The 24,331-nt window shown below is 42.0% G+C and overlaps 1 protein-coding gene across 2 annotated transcripts in view; it reads left to right on the top strand.

Annotated features, from left to right (window-relative positions):
- Positions 1-5,012: 5,012 nt before the first annotated feature.
- Positions 5,013-24,331, top strand: part of LOC110502674 (metal transporter CNNM4) — a 32,965-nt gene continuing 13,646 nt past the window's right edge. For both annotated transcript variants that reach the window (XM_036960378.1, XM_036960379.1), the window contains exons 1-7: positions 5,013-5,495; positions 5,599-5,701; positions 5,831-6,829; positions 12,692-12,835; positions 21,051-21,191; positions 21,428-21,597; positions 23,187-23,286. In XM_036960378.1, the coding sequence (XP_036816273.1) occupies positions 5,124-5,495; positions 5,599-5,701; positions 5,831-6,829; positions 12,692-12,835; positions 21,051-21,191; positions 21,428-21,597; positions 23,187-23,286 (2,029 nt within the window). In that variant the 5' untranslated portion in view covers positions 5,013-5,123. The remainder of the gene's footprint in view (positions 5,496-5,598; positions 5,702-5,830; positions 6,830-12,691; positions 12,836-21,050; positions 21,192-21,427; positions 21,598-23,186; positions 23,287-24,331) is intronic.

The raw sequence follows: 24,331 nt of genomic DNA, 5'->3' as shown, positions 1-24,331 counted from the left end.
AATTTGTCTGATGCAATGAATTGTGTATGAAACTGTCGTGTATTTGTCCCTCTCGAACAAAACAATACCAACAAATCATGTTAACCAATGGAATGATTAAAAACAAGCGTTGTGAAAACCGTGTATTCAAAACTAGAACTACTAGAAATATTTAGGCTAAGGAACTACTCGAAAATGGTATCTCGTAAATAGCGAAGATTTGTGTTGCTTAGATTACAATTGCAGGGTCATTTTAAAAGCTGAACGTTTTATATTTGCTAATTATCTGTGAAACACAAATCTCTTATACATGAAAGTTGGATGCATCTCTACAGTGTCAATATGGTTTTCATAAAGATATAATTATGCATTTTTAAACAAATGTATATTTCGTTCGTTGGGGAACTAAGAACCCCAATACAATCCATCAAAGAAGACAAAAAAACGCACATTCCTAACTAAGCTACATTAATATTTTATACATAAAACGAAAATGTTTAGTCCTAGTAAAACAAGTAAACGTCAACGTAAATAAATGAAATATCAGAGTAGGCCTATTGGTGTTCTTTCTATACTTTTGAATGGAACGGTTTTTAGACGCTGTTATCGAACAGGGCATTTCTTGGTGTACGGTCCTAGATAAGTATGCCTACAAGAAAAGGAGAGTAAATAGCTAGTTAGGCTATGCGGTAACATATATTTTACGCACAAGTAGCCTATTTAACTAGGCTATTTAAGAACACATGCGATCACAAGGCTAATGTTTTCTCACAGTTTGATCTGTGCTAATGTTTTCTACAGCTTAACCAGTGCATCGAACTTTGCCAACTTTGCCAATCACAGCCTAGCTCAGTCGTATAGCCTGCTTGGTGCGCTTCCAAAAACATATTCAAAACTAATTTATAACTCTACAGCCAACATATTTAACATACCTATAAAAGCTTTATATAAAGTCTCTCTCCAGATGTTCTTTGATCAGAGGGCCTACACACAGCGTGGTCCCACTTGCAAGTAGAGAAAGGCATTGACCGACGGGATGGGTCGTTGTTATGGTGGTTATCCCAACAACTTCACCTCACCTCGGCGTGGCTCGTCTTGAGCACACCGCCTTACTGTTTGATAACTCTGGTCGTCCGAGGTCGCTGACAATATACTCCCCTTGATCTACCGTGCAGAAAGTGCATGATGCACTGGGATTGGGAAGATATCCCAAAACATTTGTGTAATCCTTCCTGTCACAGTCAAAATCAATACACGTTTGAACATGTTTAGAGGTTCTATTATCTATTTGAATTAGTGACCGCTGCAACCAACGTCATGTTTTACGCTCCAACGTTAAACCATTCAAACAACTTTTGGAAAGCTCGATATTAATTCTGGAAAGTGCGCAAGGCCTGGCTGAAAGGAACAAAGGAAATATGAAGACGCAAACATGGACAGGACATGCCTGACACAGCCTGCGGCTGACAGGACATTGCAAATAAACGAGCCAGTTATTGTTATTCATCTCTCACGAGAAAGCTTTATCAACCGTCCATTGCTATGTGAGGAAGAATCAGACACGCACCCCTCATGGTCCTAAGGCAGAACACTGTCTATCTATTCCTAACATTCACGTCTAATAGCGGGGAGCAAACCTCTGACTCCTTTTCACCCTCTCCAACCTCATACCTCTCTATATATGAATCTCTCCAACCTTCTCTAACTCCTATATAACTCTCTCCATATCACAGTGGGATCTTCGGTTGACCCCTCACTCCGCCAGGAGAAGAGATGAGTCTTTGATATGTCCCGCTGCGGCTGTAGCAGTCCTATGGCAACGGACCAACATCCCTCATCAAGTTACGGTCTTTTACTGCATGTCTATGGCAGATATACTGTAGACGTCATTTGGAGTCTTTTGATGTCAGTTTTGAGATGTCGAGGACATATTGTGTGAAGTGTTTGGGATTGATGGGAATACATAGCATGTGATTTCTATAAAGGTTAGATTTTTCCCTATGAAATGTTACCAAAATGTTAAATAGAACATTACAGTAATTTAGTGCCCACTATTTGAACGATATGGAGACTGTGAATGCATTTAGTTTAAAAAAACATTGTTCTGATACTCGATACTCAGATAGATGGAAGAGTAAAGCTACAGTCTGTGAGATTTCCAGGAATTCCAACTAAATTAAATTTAATATAAATACTTTACACTAGATAAGTACAACTGTGTTATAGGCTACACTAGGAAGCCTAGCGGTTATTAAGAGCATTGGGCCAGTAACTGAAAGGTCGCTGGTTCGAATGCCCGAACCGAATTGGTGAAAAATCTGTCGATGTGCATTTGAGCTAGGCACAACCCTATTTGCTGATGGAATTCACTCTGGATAATAGCGTCTGCTAAATTACTAAATTGTAAAATCAAACAATAGGTGTTGAAAACAAATAGGTTAGCACATTATCACAATTCAATAACATTAAAGTTGTGTTCAAAGGATAGAAAATTCGTAGAAGATGTTTGTGCGTGAATGTTGTCCATGTGCACTCTGTGAGTGAAATTAGGGAACCCGCCACCAAAAGAGTACAGATTGGCTTGCATTTCTCGAGTTGAGCTTGACTTTGTCGTATTTCCAATCATTGCAAAGAAAATTAGCCGACTATCATATTCCTTCCGACTTGGAAAATAATGTAGGCTAGCCAACACTCGTTTGCTTCTTTCAACAAATTCCGTGATGTCGAATGTTTTCTCATGTCATCTTTTATCGTGTTAATTTAAGCTATTTTTGCCAGTGGCATAAGCTATCGAAAGTGTGTGTGGGTATCGTTGACTGAATAACTACTTTCGGAAGGTTTTGACAAAATAATAACTAAATGTTAAATATTATGACTATATCTTTTCGACCCCGTTTATCCAAGAAAAAGGTAGACCTATTGTATCAACTCTGACAAATCAAGACAAACTGAACACAACCATAATAGTACTATAATAGACTAATAATAATGACAATTATAATAACAAAAAAACATGGCCTAATAGACAAATCATGTTGTAATATAAACGAATAATAGTCATTTACTTGGGAAAAAAAGAGAAACGTGCAGCAGATAGGCCTACCTCTAAGGCAGACTAACGAACACATCTTATCTCCGGAGCTAAACAAAGCAATAGCTTTTTCCTATTATTCCTTTAGGTGTGGTTACACGGCTTTATATAACGGGGTGGTGGATATAGCCTGTATGGCATAGCGTTTAAAGATAGGCCTACATCTGGTTTAAATACATGTCTCTCTCTATATTTGATCTCAATATGTCCAGATTTGCATAACCTACACGTTAGTTAGCTTTTAACTTCTCAGGATTATAACGATAATAATCAGATTTAAACTCTCTTTTTTTCAAAAACACACATTCTATCTTTGTCCCAAGTTTTCACACGAGACCCCTGAACTATAACGCAATAAAACAGGCCTCTATGGTAGCCTATTGGAAATGCAACAAATCAACAGGGTCGAAAATGTAACAGCAATTTCGTTAGTGAAGCAATAATAGCCTAGGGCAAATGCATTACATTGGAAACATATTTTGTTGAAATGTATTGAGCTTTATCAGTTGAACATGATTTAAAATATAAATAATACTAGGCCTATATGATTTAGTCACATGCCCTACAATAACATTATTTATTTCCAGTTTTGTGGCTATATGGTTTGTTATTTTATATTTAAATCAACGAAATTACGTTGAACCAACGTGGAATATAAATTGAATTGACGTCTGTGTCCAGTGGGATCTGACTTCGATTATACTTCCAAAATAAAATATATTTAAAAAAACTTTGTCTTGACAGGCACATACATGTGATTTGGAGCATAGGTGTAGAGAGAGACAGCGTGGGCGAAGGAGGGTGGATAAGGCTATTTATTGACACACCACTACCAGGATTGTAACTGTCTTGAACAGGCGATGAAAGGGTCACGGTTTTACGAGGCAGGGTTCACGATCGCTCTTCCGAATATTGACGACGTGTGAAAGTTGCAGAGGCAGAGAAGTCAGCCTACCACTAGACAAAGGAGCAGCCATGTCCCTGTGTATTATCGTGTCCTTTTTATTTATCTGATTATTAAGCCAATGTAATGGTGTGCTTTGCTAAACTGTCTTATCTGTTTACATTTCTCGTTTTATGGCTTACATGTAGGACTCCGATTCCAAAATGTAAAAACATGATATTTGAAATTGAATTAGTCGCTACAAGTAAGACATTGTCGTTTGTAGGCTAATTGTTCGTATGCCTAAATGCGATTGAAAATTCAAAATCATTTAGAAATAATAATTGTTAGGCTATTAATTATAAATTATTTGCAAATTATAAATCATTGCTGACTCAGGCCCAAAACATTGACTCGTAGTAATAACATATTATTGGCTTTAAAATACAACCCTGCTGTTATTACTGCGCTAATTAAATCCGTTTAATGACCATATCATGTGAAATTAAATCAAATTACTCACACTGGGAGGGTAAACGAACAACTTGTTGAGTTGAAGAGGCTCTAGTAAAATTTGACTCCAGAGCTGGTGCTGAAATGGGAAAGGGGAGTCAGCACTGCCATCTGGTGGAATACTGTATAGCACGTTCTAGAAAAATCGACTGCAGTTTAACCCAATGTGATGATGACGATGCTGCTGTTTACAAAGATTATGGTGATAATTATGACGGTGACAATGATGAGGATGATTATGATGATGCTGATTGTGAAAAAATAGCTTGAGAGAGAAAAACTGTGATGAAGGCCTTTGAGTAGGCCTACAAAATGAACACACACACACACACACACACACACACACACACACAGCATGAAAGGGTCTGTCAGTAGACAACGATTGTGATCTCTGCAGAGAGCGACAGACAGTCGCTCCCTGCAGGGAAGTGGCTGATGATAGGGCATATCCTGCTTGCTATTTTTAGACGGTAGTGGCACTCAACATGACATTACGTCATTGTGCTGCACACATGCCCGTTCTCTCTCTCGGCCCCCTCTCTCTTCTCTCTGCTCCAAGTGTGGCTCTCCAGATGCTATGCCGATTCCAAGAGCCAGCGTAAAAACCCTAACCACGTGACCCAACCATCGCCGACGTCCCTCTGCAGCTCATTCAGCATGATGGCTGCTGATGCTGCAGCAGCTTCATCCTCAACACACCGCACCGCACTTCATTCCTGCAGCCTGCTGTTGTTTAACTTCTCTATCCTTCTCATCATCATATTCTTTCTCCCAGCTCCGGCGAAGGGATTGCTTGGTGTACGCCCAGAGAACACTAAAGCCGGTGAACTGTCTGTGCAAGACGGGCTGCTCCAGGCGACAGAGGGGACGCGGTTCATGCTGCGGGTTTACTACGCAGCATCCCCGGTTACACAGAGAGCCCAGAACCGCTCTGGGAGCGGGAGACCAGAGGGTGCAGCTGCCGCACCATGGATCGCCTTCATAGAGGAGCCAGGAGGAGAGCGAGAGAGAGGAGAGGGGGAGAACATGGTCAGTTTATTTAGTGTATTGACCATTTACCCATAACGCTATATATGACATATGTTTAATTAAATTGCGTATATATCGTGTTTAAATGTTAATTTGTGTTTAGGTCCATTCCAAACGGAACCCGTGCGTGGACGAGCATGCGCGGAGTTCTGACATCGAACTCCTGGGTTCCTTCAGGTCTGCATCCAGCCACAACTCCGTTCTAGGTTCGTTTATAGTTACATGTTTTTATCGTTGTTGAATCGTCGAATGTTCAAAAAAAAGTGTCTTGTGTTATTGTGCGTTTTTATTTTGTCTGATGAGGACCTTTGTGTTATTTGATTCTGATTCCATAGTGGAGCTGCTCGCCAAAGACCTGCGCAAAGATGAGCGGATAAAATACTACTCCATTTGCGCGTTTGATGGGGTGAAGTGGGAACATTTCACCACCAGAGACTTCTGGCTAGCCGTGGTGGAGCGACCCCCGCAAGCGGACGTGTGGCTCCAGTTGGGGGTGTCGGTGATGCTACTGGGGCTCTCTGCGCTCTGCAGTGGGCTGAACATCAGCATGCTCGCCCTGGATCCCGTTGAGCTCCGGGTCCTCCAAAACAGCGGCACAGAGAAGGAACAAAAATATGCGCACAAGATCGAATCTGTGCGTAAACATGGCAACTACATCCTGTGTACTGTGGTGCTGGGCAATGTGCTGACCAACACCTGTTTTGTAGTGTGGATGTGCCAGATTATAGGGATGACTCCCACCTCCCTTGCTACCTGCACTTTCGGTATATTCTTTATAGGAGAGATCCTGCCTCACTCTGTGGCGTCCAGACACAGCCTCGCCATCGCCTCCAAAACCATCTGGGCCACCCGGCTTCTAATGCTGGTCTCCTTCCCCATCTCCTACCCCGTCTCCAAACTCCTAGACATCATGCTCCACCAGGAGATCAGTAACTTCTACACCAGAGAGAAACTGGTTGCCATGCTGCGTGTCACAGACCCCTACCACGATCTGGTCAAAGAAGAACTCAACATCATCCAGGGTGCTCTGGAGTTGCGCACCAAGAACGTAGAAGTTGTTCACACTCCGCTGGCGGACTGTTACATGCTCTCCTCGGATGCTGTTCTAGACTTCTGTACAATGTCTGACGTCATGCAGAGCGGGTTCACCCGGATCCCGGTCTATGAGAACGACAGGTCCAACATCGTTGATATCCTGTTCGTCAAAGACCTGGCGTTCGTGGACCCGGATGACTGCACCCCGCTGAAGACCATCACCCAGTTCTACAAACACCCCATGCACTGTGTGTTCAGCGATACCAAACTGGATGTGATGCTGGAGGAGTTCAAGAGAGGTAATAGAGTTAGGTGTACACTGTTGTAGAGATGAACAAAACATGTATGCAGAATCAGGTAACATATAAAGAGTTAAATATTCTAGGAAATGCACCACCATTTTTAGAAACAGCTGGAGGTGCATTCCCCCAGAGATATACCTGCAACCATCAGAGCACATGAACCAATGAGCTCACAAGTTCAAATCACATGATTACTGCAATTCAGGAACCTCTACCATGTTGCACATGATCTATGATACAACAAATATTATATGGTTCAGCAGGTGCTGTGCTCGTTTGACAAGAAGTTGTGTATAATGTAGCTAAGTGCCATGAGAGTGTTCAAGTTAACCCCTACACATTCCATCACACCACTTCCCTCTTCCTGAAAAGCAGAGGTGTATTTAAATCCAGTGATGCTTTGAAGAGTCCGTCATATAAGATGATAAGGGCTCAGCAGGTTCAAGTGGAGGTAATTGGTATAGGCTACTGCAAGGTTTTCTAAACTCAGTCCTGGGGACCCCAAAGGGAGCACATTTAGTTTTTTGCCTTAGCACAGCTGATTCAAATAATCAGAGCTTGATGATGAGTTGATTATTTGAATCAGCTGTGTAGTGTTAGGGCAAAAAACAAAACGTGCACCCGTTGGGGTCCCCAGGCCCAAGTTTGGGAAACGCTGGGCTACTGTACTGTAAGCCGTATCTATAATCCATAAAACCAACAACTTCCTTGAAGCTACCCAGGAATGAACTGGGACAGTTTAGAGAGAGTAGCAAGGTTATCTATATGTTTGACAGATTATGCTAATTATAGCCTTGCGATTGCTTTAGCTGATTTGGTTCTGGATTATGCCAATGATTATGATACAAATGTCCTGTTTTCCTTATGGTAATAGCTTTGGATAACCTGTTTATCACCCGTCTCAGGAATCCATAGAATGGCATTGAGTTGAAAGAGCCCAGTGAAGCGGTACATCCCACAGTAGAACAGGAATGAAACAGGACTGAAGTGCTGCAGTCTGAAGAGAAGTGACATATTGACAGTAAACGGTCCTTTGTGTTTCCATCCATGTAAGAATGTCAAAGGGAGCTGGAGGCTTTTCTGATTCCCATGACAACCAGAGTATAAATCATTCAGCCGTCAGCCAGGAGGCTGGGTAGGTGTGTGTGTCTTTTTGTTGAACTATCCTTGTGAGTACTATCCTCACAATGATAGTAAAAAAAGGAAAATTCAGACAAGTGGGGACATTTTGCCGGTCCCCCCGAGGGAAAATGCTATTTCTGGCTTAGGGGTAAGGGTTAGGGTTACAATTAGGGTTATGGTTAGGTTTAGGGTTTAGGGTTAGGTATAGTTTTAGGGTCAGGGGTTTGGGGTTTGGGCTTAAGGTTGGCGGCAGGTAGTGGCATGTAGCCTAGTGGTTAGAGCGTCGGACTAGTAACCTGAAAGGTTGCAAGATCGAATCCCCGAGCTGACAAGGTGAAGATCTGTCGTTCTGCCCCTGAACAAGGCAGTTAACCTAGGCCGTCATTGAAAATAAGAATTTGTTCTTAACTGACTTGCCTGGTTAAATAAAGGTAAATAAAAAAAGGTTAGGGAAAATAGGATTTTGGATGGGAATAAATTATTTGGTCCCCACAAGAATAGCAATACAAAACTGTGTTTGTGTGGGTGCACACTCAGTACTTCGTTAGGCGCTATACAAAAGTAAAAGTAGATTTTTGAGTGGGTGAAATGAACAGACATAATGTTTCTCGTATGTGTTGCATAATACACAGAAGTAGAATAGATTTGATGTGCTCTGACTGTTGGCAGGAATCAAACTGGAGGCTTTGGGACAGAGACGGCAGTGTCCACTAGGATGAGAGATTATGTAACAGGACTAGGGCTTCACTCAGATGCTATTCAGATTGTCAGGGTTGGTTTGTCCATGAGGGCTCAGAGATGGTAATCTGATTTATTCAGAATGAAGGGTTTAATGATGAGAAGGATGACTTGGGGAAATGAGTTGGATGAGAGGGCCTTATTCAATCAACATTTATTTTGTGGTGTGATTAAAAGTAACATTCACATGTTTAACTCACATTCATCATCATCTGGTTGTCTAGAGGCGCCAGAAGGAAAAGTTGGGCTTCCATCGCAGACGTAGTCTCCTCCTCCTCCCTCAGTCCGGTGTCACATTTAAACTGGTCCACATACATGATATCTGGGTTGCCCCTTCGGGTGGATTCATGCTGTGGTTGCCAGAGAATCAGTTCACTGACAGGGATGTCCTTTTGTCGGTAGGAATGTCTGAGGAGAGCATATATTGTTCATATATATTGTTAGTTACTGTATATTGTTATGTTTCTCATACCCCTCAAAAAACAGACACAAGTTTTGATTGAACAATAGAACCATTCAAAGCAGTTGGTCCTGCAGAATCATGACATTTTATAGGAGCTAACTGACTATCAAATGTTAAGTTACATATCCATGTGAGGGGGAGAGGATGAGAGTAACGAGAGAACCCTGCTGAATCCGACCTTCACTTCTAATCCTCATGTCAGCAGGCCATCACTGGGGAGAGGCAGAAGTGTGTAGTGGTCAGGAAGTGTGTGTGTGTGTGTGTGTGTGTGTGTGTGTGTGTGTGTGTGTGTGTGTGTGTGTGTGTGTGTGTGTGTGTGTGTGTTTGTGTGTGAGCTATTGGTAACCTGGCTGTGACACCATAAAAAATTCAGTTCCAACCTTTACCTCTTCCCCTCCTTTCCTTCTCTCTTCATCTCCTCACCTCTCTCTGCAGCTGTGATGGAGGCTGTTTCGGGAAGGCAATAGGGTTAGGAGGGAGGTGGGGAGTCTTACATGAAATGCCACAGTGACTAAATCGTTCACAAGCCATGGAAATAAACCACAGCGTCTCTGTTGTTGTATTGGACTGACACACAAGGCAGTGTACTTGTAAATTGTTATGTAAAAGATGCTAGCAATGTCAGTGCCTTTCATAGTGGACCGTTTTTTTAAAATCCTCAAACTAAGAGGATTTGATAGTTGAACAAGAGTTAGACTCAATATGGAGTAGAGTTCCAATCTCAAAAGGTTTGATATGCAGTAGGAGGCTTCATGATGCTGTGTGGGCATGCGTTCATGCTATGTCTTTGTGCACGCAGTTCATTCATGCATATGTATGAGAGTTTAAAAACATGCATCTTTGTGTGTTTATGTTTGTGGGTGTGTGTGTGAGTGTAGGTGTGTGGGCATGTGTGTGCCTGGAGTTGCCAAGCAGCAGTATTGCTAGTGAGTCTACTCATCAGAACCAGGCTTCCTCAGACTGGTTACGTAATCTCAGGATGTGTTTATGTAACCACCAAGTTTTCCTGACTGTCAAAATGTCTCTATTAATCACCCCCTGCCCACTGACACACACACACACACACACACACACACACACACACATACATACACACACACACACACACACACACACACACACACACACGTGCGCGCACACGCACACACACACACACACACATACACACACACACACACACACACACACGCACACACACCGCTGAGGGTATTTTCATTTGGGATCTGGCCAGTTCTCAGTAATAATAACACACATGTACAGTGCCTTGCGAAAGTATTCGGCCCCCTTGAACTTTGCGACCTTTTGCCACAGTTCAGGCTTCAAACATAAAGATATAAAACTGTATTTTTTTGTGAAGAATCAAGTGGGACACAATCATGAAGTGGAACGACATTTATTGGATATTTCAAACTTTTTTAACAAATCAAAAACTGAAAAATTGGGCGTGCAAAATTATTCAGCCCCTTTACTTTCAGTGCAGCAAACTCTCTCCAGAAGTTCAGTGAGGATCTCTGAATGATCCAATGTTGACCTAAATGGCTAATGATGATAAATACAATCCACCTGTGTGTAATCATGTCTGCGTATAAATGCACCTGCACTGTGATAGTCTCAGAGGTCCGTTAAAAGCGCAGAGAGCATCATGAAGATCAAGGAACACACCAGGCAGGTCCGAGATACTGTTGTGAAGAAGTTTAAAGCCGGATTTGGATACAAAAAGATTTCCCAAGCTTTAAACATCCCAAGGAGCACTGTGCAAGCGATAATATTGAAATGGAAGGAGTATCAGACCAATGCAAATCTACCAAGACCTGGCCGTCCCTCTAAACTTTCAGCTCATACAAGGAGAAGACTGATCAGAGATGCAGCCAAGAGGCCCATGATCACTCTGGATGAACTACAGAGATCTACAGCTGAGGTGGGAGACTCTGTCCATAGGACAACAATCAGTTGTATATTGCACAAATCTGGCCTTTATGGAAGAGTGGCAAGAAGAAAGCCATTTCTCAAAGATATCCATAAAAAGTGTCGTTTAAAGTTTGCCACAAGCCACCTGGGAGACACACCAAACATGTGGAAGAAGGTGCTCTGGTCAGATGAAACCAAAATTGAACTTTTTGGCAACAATGCAAAACGTTATGTTTGGCATAAAAGCAACACAGCTGAACACACCATCCCCACTGTCAAACATGGTGGTGGCAGCATCATGGTTTGGGCCTGCTTTTCTTCAGCAGGGACAGGGAAGATGGTTAAAATTGATGGGAAGATGGATGGAGCCAAATACAGGACCATTCTGGAAGAAAACCTGATGGAGTCTGCAAAAGACCTGAGACTGGGACGGAGATTTGTCTTCCAACAAGACAATGATCCAAAACACAAAGAAAAATCTACAATGGAATGGTTCAAAAATAAACATATCCAGGTGTTAGAATGGCCAAGTCAAAGTCCAGACCTGAATCCAATCGAGAATCTGTGGAAAGAACTGAAAACTGCTGTTCACAAATGCTCTCCATCCAACCTCACTGAGCTCGAGCTGTTTTGCAAGGAGGAATGGGAAAAAATTTCAGTCTCTCGATGTGCAAAACTGATAGAGACATACCCCAAGCGACTTACAGCTGTAATCGCAGCAAAAGGTGGCGCTACAAAGTATTAACTTAAGGGGGCTGAATAATTTTGCACGCCCAATCTTTCAGTTTTTGATTTGTTAAAAAAGTTTGAAATATCCAATAAATGTCGTTCCACTTCATGATTGTGTCCCACTTGTTGTTGATTCTTCACAAAAAAATACAGTTTTATATCTTTATGTTTGAAGCCTGAAATGTGGCAAAAGGTCGCAAAGTTCAAGGGGGCCGAATACTTTCGCAAGGCACTGTATGACTTATCTACAGTATGTACTGTATGACTGACTCATATCAGCAGGGGAGGGCATCAATCTCTGGCTTAACGGCTACTTACTGTAAGAGTCACCTGATTGGTGTTGTGTTGATTTTCTATCTGCTTTAATGACAGAAGGATTTCCAGACTCACCACAAATAGATCCTACTATCCGTTCCTCTAACCTCTCTCGCTCTCTCTCTCTCCCTCTCTCTCTCTCTTTCCCTCTCTTTCTTTCTTTCTTTCTTTCTTTCTTTCTTTCTTTCTTTCTTTCTTTCTTTCTTTCCTCTCTCTCTCTCTCTCTCTCTTTCTCTCTTTCTCTCTTTCTCTCTCTCTCTCTTTCTCTCTCTCTCTCTCTCTCTCTCTCTTTCTCTCTTTCTCTCTTTCTCTCTCTCTCTCTCTCTCTCTCTCTCTCTCTCTAATAACTCTGTATTCACCCCTCTCTCTCCCTCCCTCCACCATCCTTTCCCGCTTCCCCTCCTTTGCCTTCCTCTCTCTCTCTCTCTCGCTCTCTCTCGCTCTCTCTCTCGCTCTCTCTCGCTCTCTCTCTCTCTCTCTCTCTCTCTCCCTCTCTCTCTTTCTTTCTCTCTCTCTCTCTCTCTCTCTCTCTCTCTCTCTCTCTCCCCCTGTCTCTCTCTCTCTCCTTCTCCTCTCTCTCCTAGGTAAATCCCATCTGGCTATAGTCCACAGGGTGAATAGTGAAGGGGAGGGAGATCCATTCTACGAGGTCCTGGGAATCGTTACTTTGGAGGATGTTATCGAAGAAATCATCAAGTCTGAGATTGTGGACGAGACAGACCTCTTCAGTATGTACAATTTAAAAACTCTCTCTCGGTTTCCCTGTTCCTGCCTCCATCTATGCTATTTATCCCACCGATATCCCTTCCTGCTGCTCCCATCACCTGATCTGATGCATAATTAATCAGAAGTAATGAACTTATCCTATAGATAATTACCACTGGGTTAATTGGGGCTTAATGCTCTCTCTCCAGTGTGTGTGTTAGTGAGAGAGACAACGAGAGAGAGAGAGGTAGGGGGGAGAGAAAGCGAGAGAAAGCGAGATACTGTATTTATACGTAGTGACCTCATCTAAAGAGCCTTTTGTTTTACCGGCTACAGTATTGGACTGGCAAATGCATTTCATGGTGAATTGTGTTGCTCATTGTCCTTGCACTGTACATTGTTTATTTTTCATTATGCTGTATTATCAAATATTGCATATTTCTTCCATGTAAGATACAACCACCAATGGGGTAAACACTGTGTGCATAATAACAGACTTCCCTAACCCTTTTTGGGAACATCATTGACGTTTCAAACCTGTTACATGTTTAATTGCAAGGAGACTGTATATTGTATAAAGTAGGCTCCCATGGTAAGAGAGAGAGAGAGAAAGAGAGGGGTAAAAAGAGTAGAGAGAATGTGTGTGTGTGTGTGTGTGTGTGTGTGTGTGTGTGTGTGTGTGTGTGTGTGTGTGTGTGTGTGTGTGTGTGTGTGTGTGTGTGCGTGCGTGCGTGCGCGTGCGTGCGTACGTGCGTGTGTGTGTGTTAGGGTTGAGTATCTGTGACCGGTATCCCGGGACTTCCTGACCAAGCTCCTCCCCATTTCCCGAGAAAATAATGATGGGTCACTTGGACCAATAAAATCAAAATGTTATGTCACACCAATTTGTTTCACATTTGTTTATTTCACCTTTATTTAACCATGTAGGCTAATAGAGAACAAGTTCTCATTGACAACCGCAACCTGGTCAAGATAAAGCAAAGCAGTTAGACACATACAACAACACAGAGTTACACATAGAATAAACAAACATACAATCAATAATACAGCACAAAAGTCTATATACAGTGAGTGCAAATGAGGTAGGATAAGAGAGGTAAGGCAATAAATAGGCCATTGTGGCAAAGTAATTACAATATAGCAATTAAACATTGGAATGGTAGATGTGCAGAATATGAATGTGCAAATAGAGATACTGGGGTGCAAAGGAGCAAGATAAATAAATAAATACAGTATGGGGATGAGGTAGTTGGATGGGCTATTTACAGATGGGCTATGTACAGGTGCAGCGATCTGTGAGCTGCTCTGACGGCTGGTGCTTAAAGCTAGTGAGGGAGATATGAGTCTCCAGTGATTTTTGCAGTTCGTTCCAGTCATTGGCAGCAGAGAACTGGAAGGGAAGGCGGCCAAAGAAAGTGTTGGCTTTGGGGGTGACTAGAGAGATATATCTGCTGGAGCGCGTGCTACGGGTGGGTGCTGCTATGATGACCAGTGAGCTGAGATAAGGCGGGGCTTTACCTAGCAGAGACTTGTAGATGACCTGGAGCCAGTGGGTTTGGCGACGAGTATGAATCAAGGGCCAGCCAACGAGAGCATACAGCTCTCAGTGCTGGGTAGTATATGGGGATTTGGTGACAAAACGGATGGCACTGTGATAGACTACATCCAATTTGTTGAGTAGAGTGTTGGAGGCTATTTTGTAAATGACATCGCCGAAGTTGAGGATCGGTAGGATGGTTAGTTTTACGAGGGTATGTTTGGCAGCATGAGTGAAGGATGCTTTGTTACGAAATAGGAAGCCTATTCTAGATTTAATTTTGGATTGGAGATGCTTAATGTGAGCCTGGAAGGAGAGTTTAAAGTCTAAGCAGAAACCTAGGCACAGTCTAGGTTTCTGGCTCAGAGGTTTGACAATGGTCCCTCTCCCTCATGGTTGAACATTGAAAAGCTTGAGGTAAATGATGACACTGGGGCAGAATTGTTTTACAAATGGGACAGAAAATTTATAAAAACCATCACAGACAACCCTTTAATCATACATTCTGTCCTGGCATGGTGCAAACTGCATGAGCTGTTCGGACGAGGGGGATTCCTTTCCCCTAAAACCCCTTTATGGAACAATAGATTGATCCCTATGTTTTTCCAGAATAGTAACTTTAGACCATGGTCTGATAAGGGGATCACTCTTCTGGAACATTGTTACGAGGAGGGAGTTCTTATGTCTTTTGATCAGCTGAAACAGAAATACCACTTGCCTAACAGGGACTTCTTTAGCTACCTACAACTACGAAACTTTATTAGGGTGACTCTCAAGGGACAATGGAACCTACCTAAGATGTCACCTATTGAACAACTCTGCCACGCAGACCAACCACTGTTCAAGACCATTTCCCGTGTATACAATGCTCTTATGTCAGGACTAACACTGCCTGGGCTAGATAAACCCCGACTTAGCTCTGGGTATTGATCTTGATGAGGATCTATGGAGTGACCTATGCAGGGATGGTGTTACATCCACATTGAACTCCAGATACAGACTGATCCAGTTTAATTTCCTCCATCAGCTCTATATCACCCCATCTAGACTGCACAAGTTCAACCCAGATATCTCCTCCCTATGTTTTAGATGTGGCTCAGATGAAGGAACATTCCTCCATTTCACTTGGCAGTGTTCAAAACTACACGGTTTCTGGCAGGGGGTATGCGATACCATATCCTCAATTCACGGGGTTGCATTCCCTTTAGACCCGGAGGTCTGTCTACTGGGTAACTTTACTAACACCAATCTTAGGCAAAGCCATACTATAAAGCTAACAGAAATATTGCTAGCGATTGCCAAGAAATGTATTGCCTTGAAATGGAAATTGGATTCCTCCCTGCCAGTTGCAATGTGGCTATCGGAAGTTAATAGTTGTATCCCTTTGGAGAAAATCACTTACTGCTTGAGGAATAAGATAAAGACATTTTACAGAATTTGGCAACCTTTTATTGACTATATGGAGAATCTCCCTCCACATCTCATTGATTGAATCTATATATAATCCTCACATAATGTTTCACACGTAATGTATAATATGTAGCCTACGGCAGGTGATCCAATGTCTCGTTATTATAATTTTTTCTTATTGTATGTTTGTTTATATAAAACTTTTTTCTTTTTTTTTACGCTCGTCTGTTACTGTCACTTTGTCCTATCGTTGTCTAATATCGTTTCACCTTTGTTTTGAATGTTCTTAATTGGAAAATGCTAAAATAAAATATATAAAAAAAAGAAGGGCCAGAGGTATACAGAATGGTGTCGTCTGCGTAGAGGTGGATCAGAGAATCACCAGCAGAAAAAGCGACATCATTGATGTATATAGAGAAGAGAGTCGGCCCGAGAATTGAACCCTGTGGCACCCTCATAGAGACTGCCAGGGGTGCGGACAACAGGCCCTCCGATTTGACACACTGAACTCTATCAGAGAAGTAGTTGGTGAACCAGGCAAGGCAATCATTTGAGAAGCCAAGGCTGCTGAGTCTGCCGATATGAGTGTGGTGATTGACAGAGTCGAAAGCATTGGCCAGGTCGATGAATACGTCTGCACAGTAATGTCTCAGAGTAGGTACGGTGGGATTCGAAATGGTTGGTAATCTGTTTGTTAACTTGGCTTTCAAAGACCTTAGAAAGGCAGGGTAGGATAGATATAGCAGTTTGGGTCTAGAGTGTCTTCCCCTTTGAAGAGGGGGGTGACCACGGCAGCTTTCCAATCTTTGGAAATCTCAGACAATACGAAAGAGAGGTTGAACAGGCTAGTAATTGGGGTTGCAACAATTTAGGCAGATCATTTTAGGAAGAGAGAGTCCAGATTGTCTAGCCCGGCTGATTTGTAGGGGTCCAGATTTTACAGCAATTTCAGAACATCAGCTATTTGGATTTGGGTGAAGGAGAAAGGCTTGAAGGAGGCTTGGGCAAGTTGCTGTAGGGGGTTGCAGGGCTGTTGACCGGGGCAGGGGTAGCCAGGTGGAAGGCATGGCCAGCTGTATTCAATGCTTATTGAAATTATCAATTATAGTGGATTTATCGGTGGTGACAGTGTTTCCTAGCCTCAGTGCAGTGGTCAGCTGGGAGGAGGTGCTCTTATTCTCCATGGACTTTACAGTGTCCCAGAACATTTTTGAGTTTGTGCTACAGGATGCAAATTTCTGCTTTAAAAAGCTAGCCTTAGCTTTCCTAACTGCCTGTGTATATTGGTTCCTAACTTCCCTGAAAAGTTGCATATCACGGGGGCTATTCGATACTAATGCAGAACGCCACAGGATGTTTTTGTGCTTTTTTTGGGCTATATCTGTTCCTGGTTCAAATTTTTTTGAATGGGGCATGCTTATTTAAGATGGTGAGAAAGGCACTTTTAAAGAATATCCAGGCATCCTCTACTGACGGGATGAGGTCAATATCCTTCCTGGATACCCGGGCCAGGTCGATAAGAAAGGCCTGCTCACTGAAGTGTTTTAGGGAGCGTTTGACAGTGATGAGGGGTGGCCATTTGACCGCTGACCCATTACGGATGTAGGTAATGAGGCAGTGATCGAAAACAGCAGAGGTGTATTTGGAGGGCAAGTTGGTTAGGATGATATCTATGAGGGTGCCCGTGTTTACGGATTTGGGGTTGTACCTGGTGGGTTCATTGATCATTTGTGTGTGATTGAGGGCATCAAACTTAGACTGTAGGATGGCCGGGATTTTAAGCATGTCCCAGTTTAGGTCAGCTAGCAGCACGAGCTCTGAAGATAGATGGGGGGCAATCAGTTCACATATGGTGTCCAGGGCACAGCTGAGGGCAGAGGGTGGTCTATAGCAAGCGGCAACGGTGAGAGACTTGTTTCTGGAAAGGTGGATTTTAAAAGTAGAAGCTCGAATTGTTTGGGTACAGACCTGGATAGTAAGACAGAACTCTGCAGGCTATCTCTGCAGTAGATTGCAACATCGCCCCCTTTGGCAGTTCTATCTTGTCGGGAAATGTTATAGTTAGGGATGGAAATTTCAAGTGTTTTGGTGGTCTTCCTAAGCCAGGATTCAGACAAGGCTAAGACATCTGGGTTGGCAGAGTGTGCTAAAGCAGTGAATAAAACAAACTTAGGGAGGATGGCTTCTAATTTTAACATGCATGACACCAAGGCTTTTACGGTTACAGAAGTCAACAAATGAGAGCACCTGAGGAATAGGAGTGGAGCTAGGCACTGCAGGGCCTGGATTAACCTCTACACCGCTAGAGGAACAGAGGAGGAGTAGGATAAGGGTACGGCTAAAGACTATAAGAACTGGTCGTCTAGTACGTTCAGAACAGAGAGTAAAATGAGCAGGTTTCTGGTCGCAATAGAGTAGATTCAAGGCATAATGTACAGACAAAGGTATGGTAGGATGTGAGTACATTGGAGGTAAACCTAGGTATTGAGTAATGATGAGAGAGATATTGTCTCTAGAGACGTTTAAACCAGGTGATGTCACCGCATATGTGGGAGGTGGAATTAAATGGTTGGTTAACTTTTTAGGGATGGGGGCAGTATTTGGAAGTTTGGATGACTGAGGTGCCCAAAGTAAACTGCCTGTTACTCAGGCACAGAAGCTAGGATATGCGTATGCATGGTAGTATTGGATAGAAAACACTAAAGTTTCTAAAACTGTTAAAATAATGTATGTGAGTATAACAGAACTATTTTGGCAGGTGAAACCCGGAGGACAATCCATCCAGGAAAATTATTTTTTGAGGTCATTCGTATTTCCAATGCTTTGCTATGGGAAAGCTGAATTATTAGGACCCAGATTGCAGTTCCTATGGTTCCACTAGACGTCAACGGACTTTAGAAATTGTTCAATGTTTTTTTTTTTTTAATGAAGAAGTAGTCGTATTCTTTCTAAGTGTCACTCAGATGGACTCTAGTCTTTTGGTGCGCGTGAATGACTGCGCGCTCCTCGTTGTTTTTCTCCGGTATTGGAAACAGTTTATTCTGTCTAAAATTGTATTGATTATTTACGTATTAGGGTACCTGAGGTTGGATTAGAAATGTTGTTTGAAATGTTTGAACCAAGTTTACAGGTTACTTTTTACATTCCTTTGTATGCATGTTAGGCGAGTTGGAACAGGTGTATTTCTGAATCAAACGCACCAAATAAACATTTTTGGGATATAAAGAAGGACTTTATCGAACAAAACGACCATTCATTGTGTAACTGGGACATTTGGGATTGCAAAAAGATGAAGATCTTCAAAGGTAAGCATTTTATTTTATCACTATTTCTGACTTTCGTGATGCATCTGCTTGGTTGGAAAATTATTGTGACGCGCTCCGTTGAGGGCGCGCACTTGGTTATTTATCTATGGTATTGAAATACACTATTTTCAGTCTTAAATGTTATAATTTATTTACATATTAGGGTACCTGAGGATTGATTAGGAATGTTGCTTGACATGTTTGGACCAAGTTTATTGGTAACGTTTGGGATTCATTTTGTATGCATTTTGAACGAGGGGAAACTGGTGGATTATTGAATGAAGCTCGCCAAATAAACATACTTTTTTTGGGATATAAAGAAGGACTTTATCGAACAAAAGGACCATTTGTTATGTAACAGGGGACCCCTGTGATTGCAACCAGGTGAAGATCTTCAAAGGTAAGGGATTTATTTTATCGCTATTTCTGACTTTCCCGATGCATCTGCTTGGTTGGAAAATGTTTTTAATGCTTTTGTATGCATGTCGCTGTCCTCAGATAATCGCATGGTGTGCTTTCACCGTAAAGCCTTTTTTAGATCTGACAATGCGGCTGGATTAACAAGAAGTTTATATTTTAAGTGATGTATGACACTTGTATTTTCATGAATGTTTAATATTACGATTTCTGTAATTTGAATTTGGCGCTCTGCAATTTCACCGGATGTTGTCGAGATGGGTCGCTTGAGGCACGCAGGGCTAGAGGCTCTACAGTGAAATTAGACAATAATCACTAACCAGGACAGTAATGGACAAGGCATATTGATATTAGGGAGAAGCGTGCGTAGCCGAGTGATCATAGGGGTCCAGTGCGTGGTTGGGCTGGCTGGAGACATGGCGATTCAGACAGCTAGCAAGCTAGCAGAAGGGCCTTAGAGGGACGTCGCGACAGAGGAAAGTATGTTTTAGCCTCCACATGCTGTGACGTCGATAGACCAGTCGTGATGGATTAGTAGGGTTCCGAGTAGCAGAGGGGTCCAAGTCCAATTGGCAAAATGGGTATAGTGGCCCAAGAAATTGGCCGATGGATCTATTCAGCTAACAGTCCAATATGCTCTAGACAGCTAGCGGGCCGCGGCTAGCAGGCTAGCAGATGGGCCTTCAGGGGACGTCACGACGGAGGGGCCTGTTGGAAAAAAAACCTTGGGCAGATTACCAATGCAAAAATATAAAATATGCACATGCTAATAGCTGCGTAAATCGGACACCGGACTTCATTCATACATTAGACCAGTCATCACAACACTGTGTGTATCGGACACCGGACTTCATTCATACATTAGACCAGTCATCACAACACTGTGTGTATCGGACACCGGACTTCATTCATACATTAGACCAGTCATCACAACACTGTGTGTATCGGACACCGGACTTCATTCATACATTAGACCAGTCATCACAACACTGTGTGTATCGGACACCGGACTTCATTCATACATTAGACCAGTCATCACAACACTGTGTATCGGACACCGGACTTCATTCATACATTAGACCAGTCATCACAACACTGTGTGTATCGGACACCGGACTTCATTCGTACATTAGACCAATCATCACAATGCTGTGTGTGTCAGACACCAGACTTCATTCGTACATTCGACCAGTCATCACAATGCTGTGTGTGTGTGTGTGTGCTTGTGCGTGTGTGTATGTTAAACATAGCTCAGTGCAGCTAATCTCAGTGACTGCACCACAGGCCTCAGTATAACACCAGCTGTTCATACTGAAGCCTTACTATTTAACACAATCTGAACATCATATTACCAGTCCAATCTAAGGCTATTCATCAAACTTCCCAGATGAGGGATTGTTTGATTAAAATCAGATTAGTGAGTTGGGGGTGTATATGTTTTCATCAAATGTTTCTGGAACACTAAAAAATATGTTTGTGTCCTGTGATAAATTTACTGTGTAAGTAACAAATAAAAAATGTAATTGATTGATGGATGGTTAATTGGTTAATTGCTTAATGGTTCCCTAGTTGATAAGAGGACTAAGAGGCGCGTGTCTCACCATGAGAGGAAGCAACACGACTTCTCCATCTTTAACCTGACAGAGAACGAAATGAAGGTGAAGATGTCTCCTCAACTGCTGCTTGCTACACACCGCTTCCTGGCCACAGGTAGGACCTCTGTGTGGAGGGATGTGTTTGTGTGTGTGTACGTGCATCTGTGCGTGCACTCACATGTTACAATTTTTTCTATTCACCCACTATTTCTTTCTTTCTTTCTTTTTTATTTTTCTTTCTTTCTTTCTTTCTTTCTTTTTTTCTTTCTTTCTTTCTTTCTTTCTTTCTTTCTTTCTTTCTTTCTTTCTTTCTTTCTTTCTTTCTTTCTTTCTTTCTTTCTCTCTTTCTAGAAGTGGAGCCCTTCAGGCCATGTCATCTCTCAGAGAAGATTCTCCTTCGTCTGATCAAACACCCCAGTGTCGTTCAGGAACTAAAGTTTGACAGAAAGAACAAACAAGCACCACAGCACTTCCTGTATATGAGGAACAAACCTGTCGACTACTTTGTCCTGGTTCTACAGGTACACGCCATACACACCGATGCTATACTGTCCTGTTTCTAGTATGATCAAATACACAGCCCAAAACAAGTACTTTTATGAGTATTTAATTGTTATTAAAATTACATAAAATGAAATAAAAATAGTTAACCAGGTGTATTTGAGCATATTTTCTAATATTTACACTACTGTTCAAAAGTTTGGGGTCACTTAGAAATGTCCTTGTTTCGGAAAGAAAAGCACATTTTTAGTCCATTAAAATAACATCAAATTGATCAGAAATACAGTGTAGACATTGTTAATGTTGTAAATTACTATTGTAGCTGGAAACAGCAGATTTCTTATGGAACATCTACATAGGCGTACAGAGGCCCATTATTAGCAACCATCACTCCTGTGTTCCAATGGCATGTTGTGTTAGCTAATCCAAGTTTATCATTTTAAAAGGCTAATTGATCATTAGAAAACCCTTTTGCGACTGGTGTTTTGCAGGTACTATTTAATGAAGCTGCCAGTTGAGGACTTGTGAAGCGTCTGTTTCTCAAACTAGACACACTAATGTGCTTGTCCTCTTGCTCAGTTGTGCACCGGGGCCTCCCACTCCTCTTTCTATTCTGGTTAGAGACAGTTTGCGCTGTTCTGTGAAGGGAGTAGTACACAGCATTGTACGAGATCTTCAGTTTCTTGGCAATTTCTCGCATGGAATAGCCTTCATTTCTCACAACAAGAATAGACTGACGAGTTTCAGAAGAAAGTACTTTGTTTTTAGCCATTTTGAGCATGTAATCAAACCAACAAATGCTGATGCTCCAGATACTCAACTAGTCTAAAGAAGGTCAGTTTTATTGCTTCTTTAATCAGGACAACAGTTTTCAGCTGTGCTAAAGAGTCATTTACAACATTAACAATGTATTTCTGATCATTTTGATGTTATTTTAATGGGCAAAGAATTACCTTTTCTGTCAAAAACAAGGACATTTCTAAGTGACCCCAAACTTTTGAACGGTAGTGTATTTCAAATACCATTCTCAAATAGATATCTGAATACTTACTTTGAAGGTATGTGAAAGTAATTGAGATATTTGAAATAGTATTTGAACCCAGGACTGCACACCATAGACACTGATAGTACACTGTTCTGGATCTACAGATACACACCATAGACACTGATAGTACACTGTTCTGGATCTACAGATACACACCATAGACACTGATACTACAATGTTCTGGATCTACAGATACACACCATAGACACTGATACTACACTGTTCTGGATCTACAGATACACACCATATACACTGATACTACACTGTTCTGGATCTACAGATACACACCATAGACACTGATAGTACACTGTTCTGGATCTACAGATACACACCATAGACACTGACACTACACTGTCCTGGTTCTACAGATACACACCATAGACACTGATACTACACTGTTCTGGATCTACATATACACACCATATACATTGACACTACACTGTCCTGGTTCTACAGATACACAGCTAGGGTTGGAAAACTACTGGTTATTTTAAAAAGTTATGTATTGGAAATCTATGGAAACTTTGGTGTTTAGTAGTCTGTCTGTGTGTTATGTCATTGCAGGGTAAAGTGGAGGTGGAGATTGGTAAGGAGGCTCTTCGTTTTGAGAACGGAGCTTTCTCCTACTATGGCATGCCAGCCCTCATACCACCACTACCTATAGGTAAATAACCCACGGCCCCAACGACACACAATGGGATATTAACGGGTGTTAGTGATTATGATGTTGTTGATGATAATGATGATGGTGATGAAGAGGATTTATTGTACTCGAAAAAATACATTCTTACCCCAGCTTTCCCTGTTCTAAATGCTACACTGCTTTTCTATGTTACAGTGCATTCAGAAAGTCTTCACACCCCTCCAGCTTTTCCACATTCCACACAGCCTGAATTTAAAATGGATTCGATTGAGATTTTGTGTCACTGGCCTTCACACAATACCCCATAATGTCAAAGTGGAATTATGCTTTTAGACCTTTTTTACAAATTAATGAAATATGAAAAGTTGAAATGTCTTGGCAATGTTCCCTCTGAACTGTGCGCGTGCGGTGGGACTGCCGCGCAGAAATATCAGCCCACAGAGAGAAAGACGAGATTGAACTTCACTCAACTTTCTAGAGCAGTGGTCACCAACCTGTCAATCGCAATTGACTGGTCGATCTCCAAGAATTCCTAGTCAATCGCCAAATATTTCTGTTAAAAAAACAACGATAAAGTCTTGGGTGAACTGCTGCCATTTTGAACTATTTCATGTGTCTGAAGGTAAACTCTGCCTTCCCAGCAGGCCCAGAGAACAAATCAAGTGCACTATAGGCCTACCGCTGGCCAATCAGACAGCTCAGATTAACGTGTCTGCAGTAAGGTAGCAGGCATACAAGAAAGCTACAGCAAAGTAGATACTTTGAGATTTCAAAATGTTTAAAACCATGACTAGAGAGAGAGACTGTCAACGAATACAGAAAATAGCTGCTGTTTTTATGAGTGAGTTCATGTTTAAGTTCTTACTCATTACTGTCCACACTTTGTATTCAACACTTTTATAAGACATAAAATGTGTTTTCTTCCTATTTCCACTCAGCACTACAACAAGCACTGCAGCAGTAATGAATGAGTAGGAAAGTCTATCTATAGGCTTCCGTTGTTATTTATTATCAAGGAATATTTCACTTTCTCTGTTCATAGGAGTAACAACATGAATTTGTGCAT

The sequence above is a fragment of the Oncorhynchus mykiss genome, chromosome 23 (assembly GCF_013265735.2).
Source record: "Oncorhynchus mykiss isolate Arlee chromosome 23, USDA_OmykA_1.1, whole genome shotgun sequence".
Lineage (NCBI taxonomy): Eukaryota > Metazoa > Chordata > Actinopteri > Salmoniformes > Salmonidae > Oncorhynchus > Oncorhynchus mykiss.
Note: the sequence above shows the minus strand (reverse complement) of the source record. Positions and strands in the feature narration are given on the sequence as shown.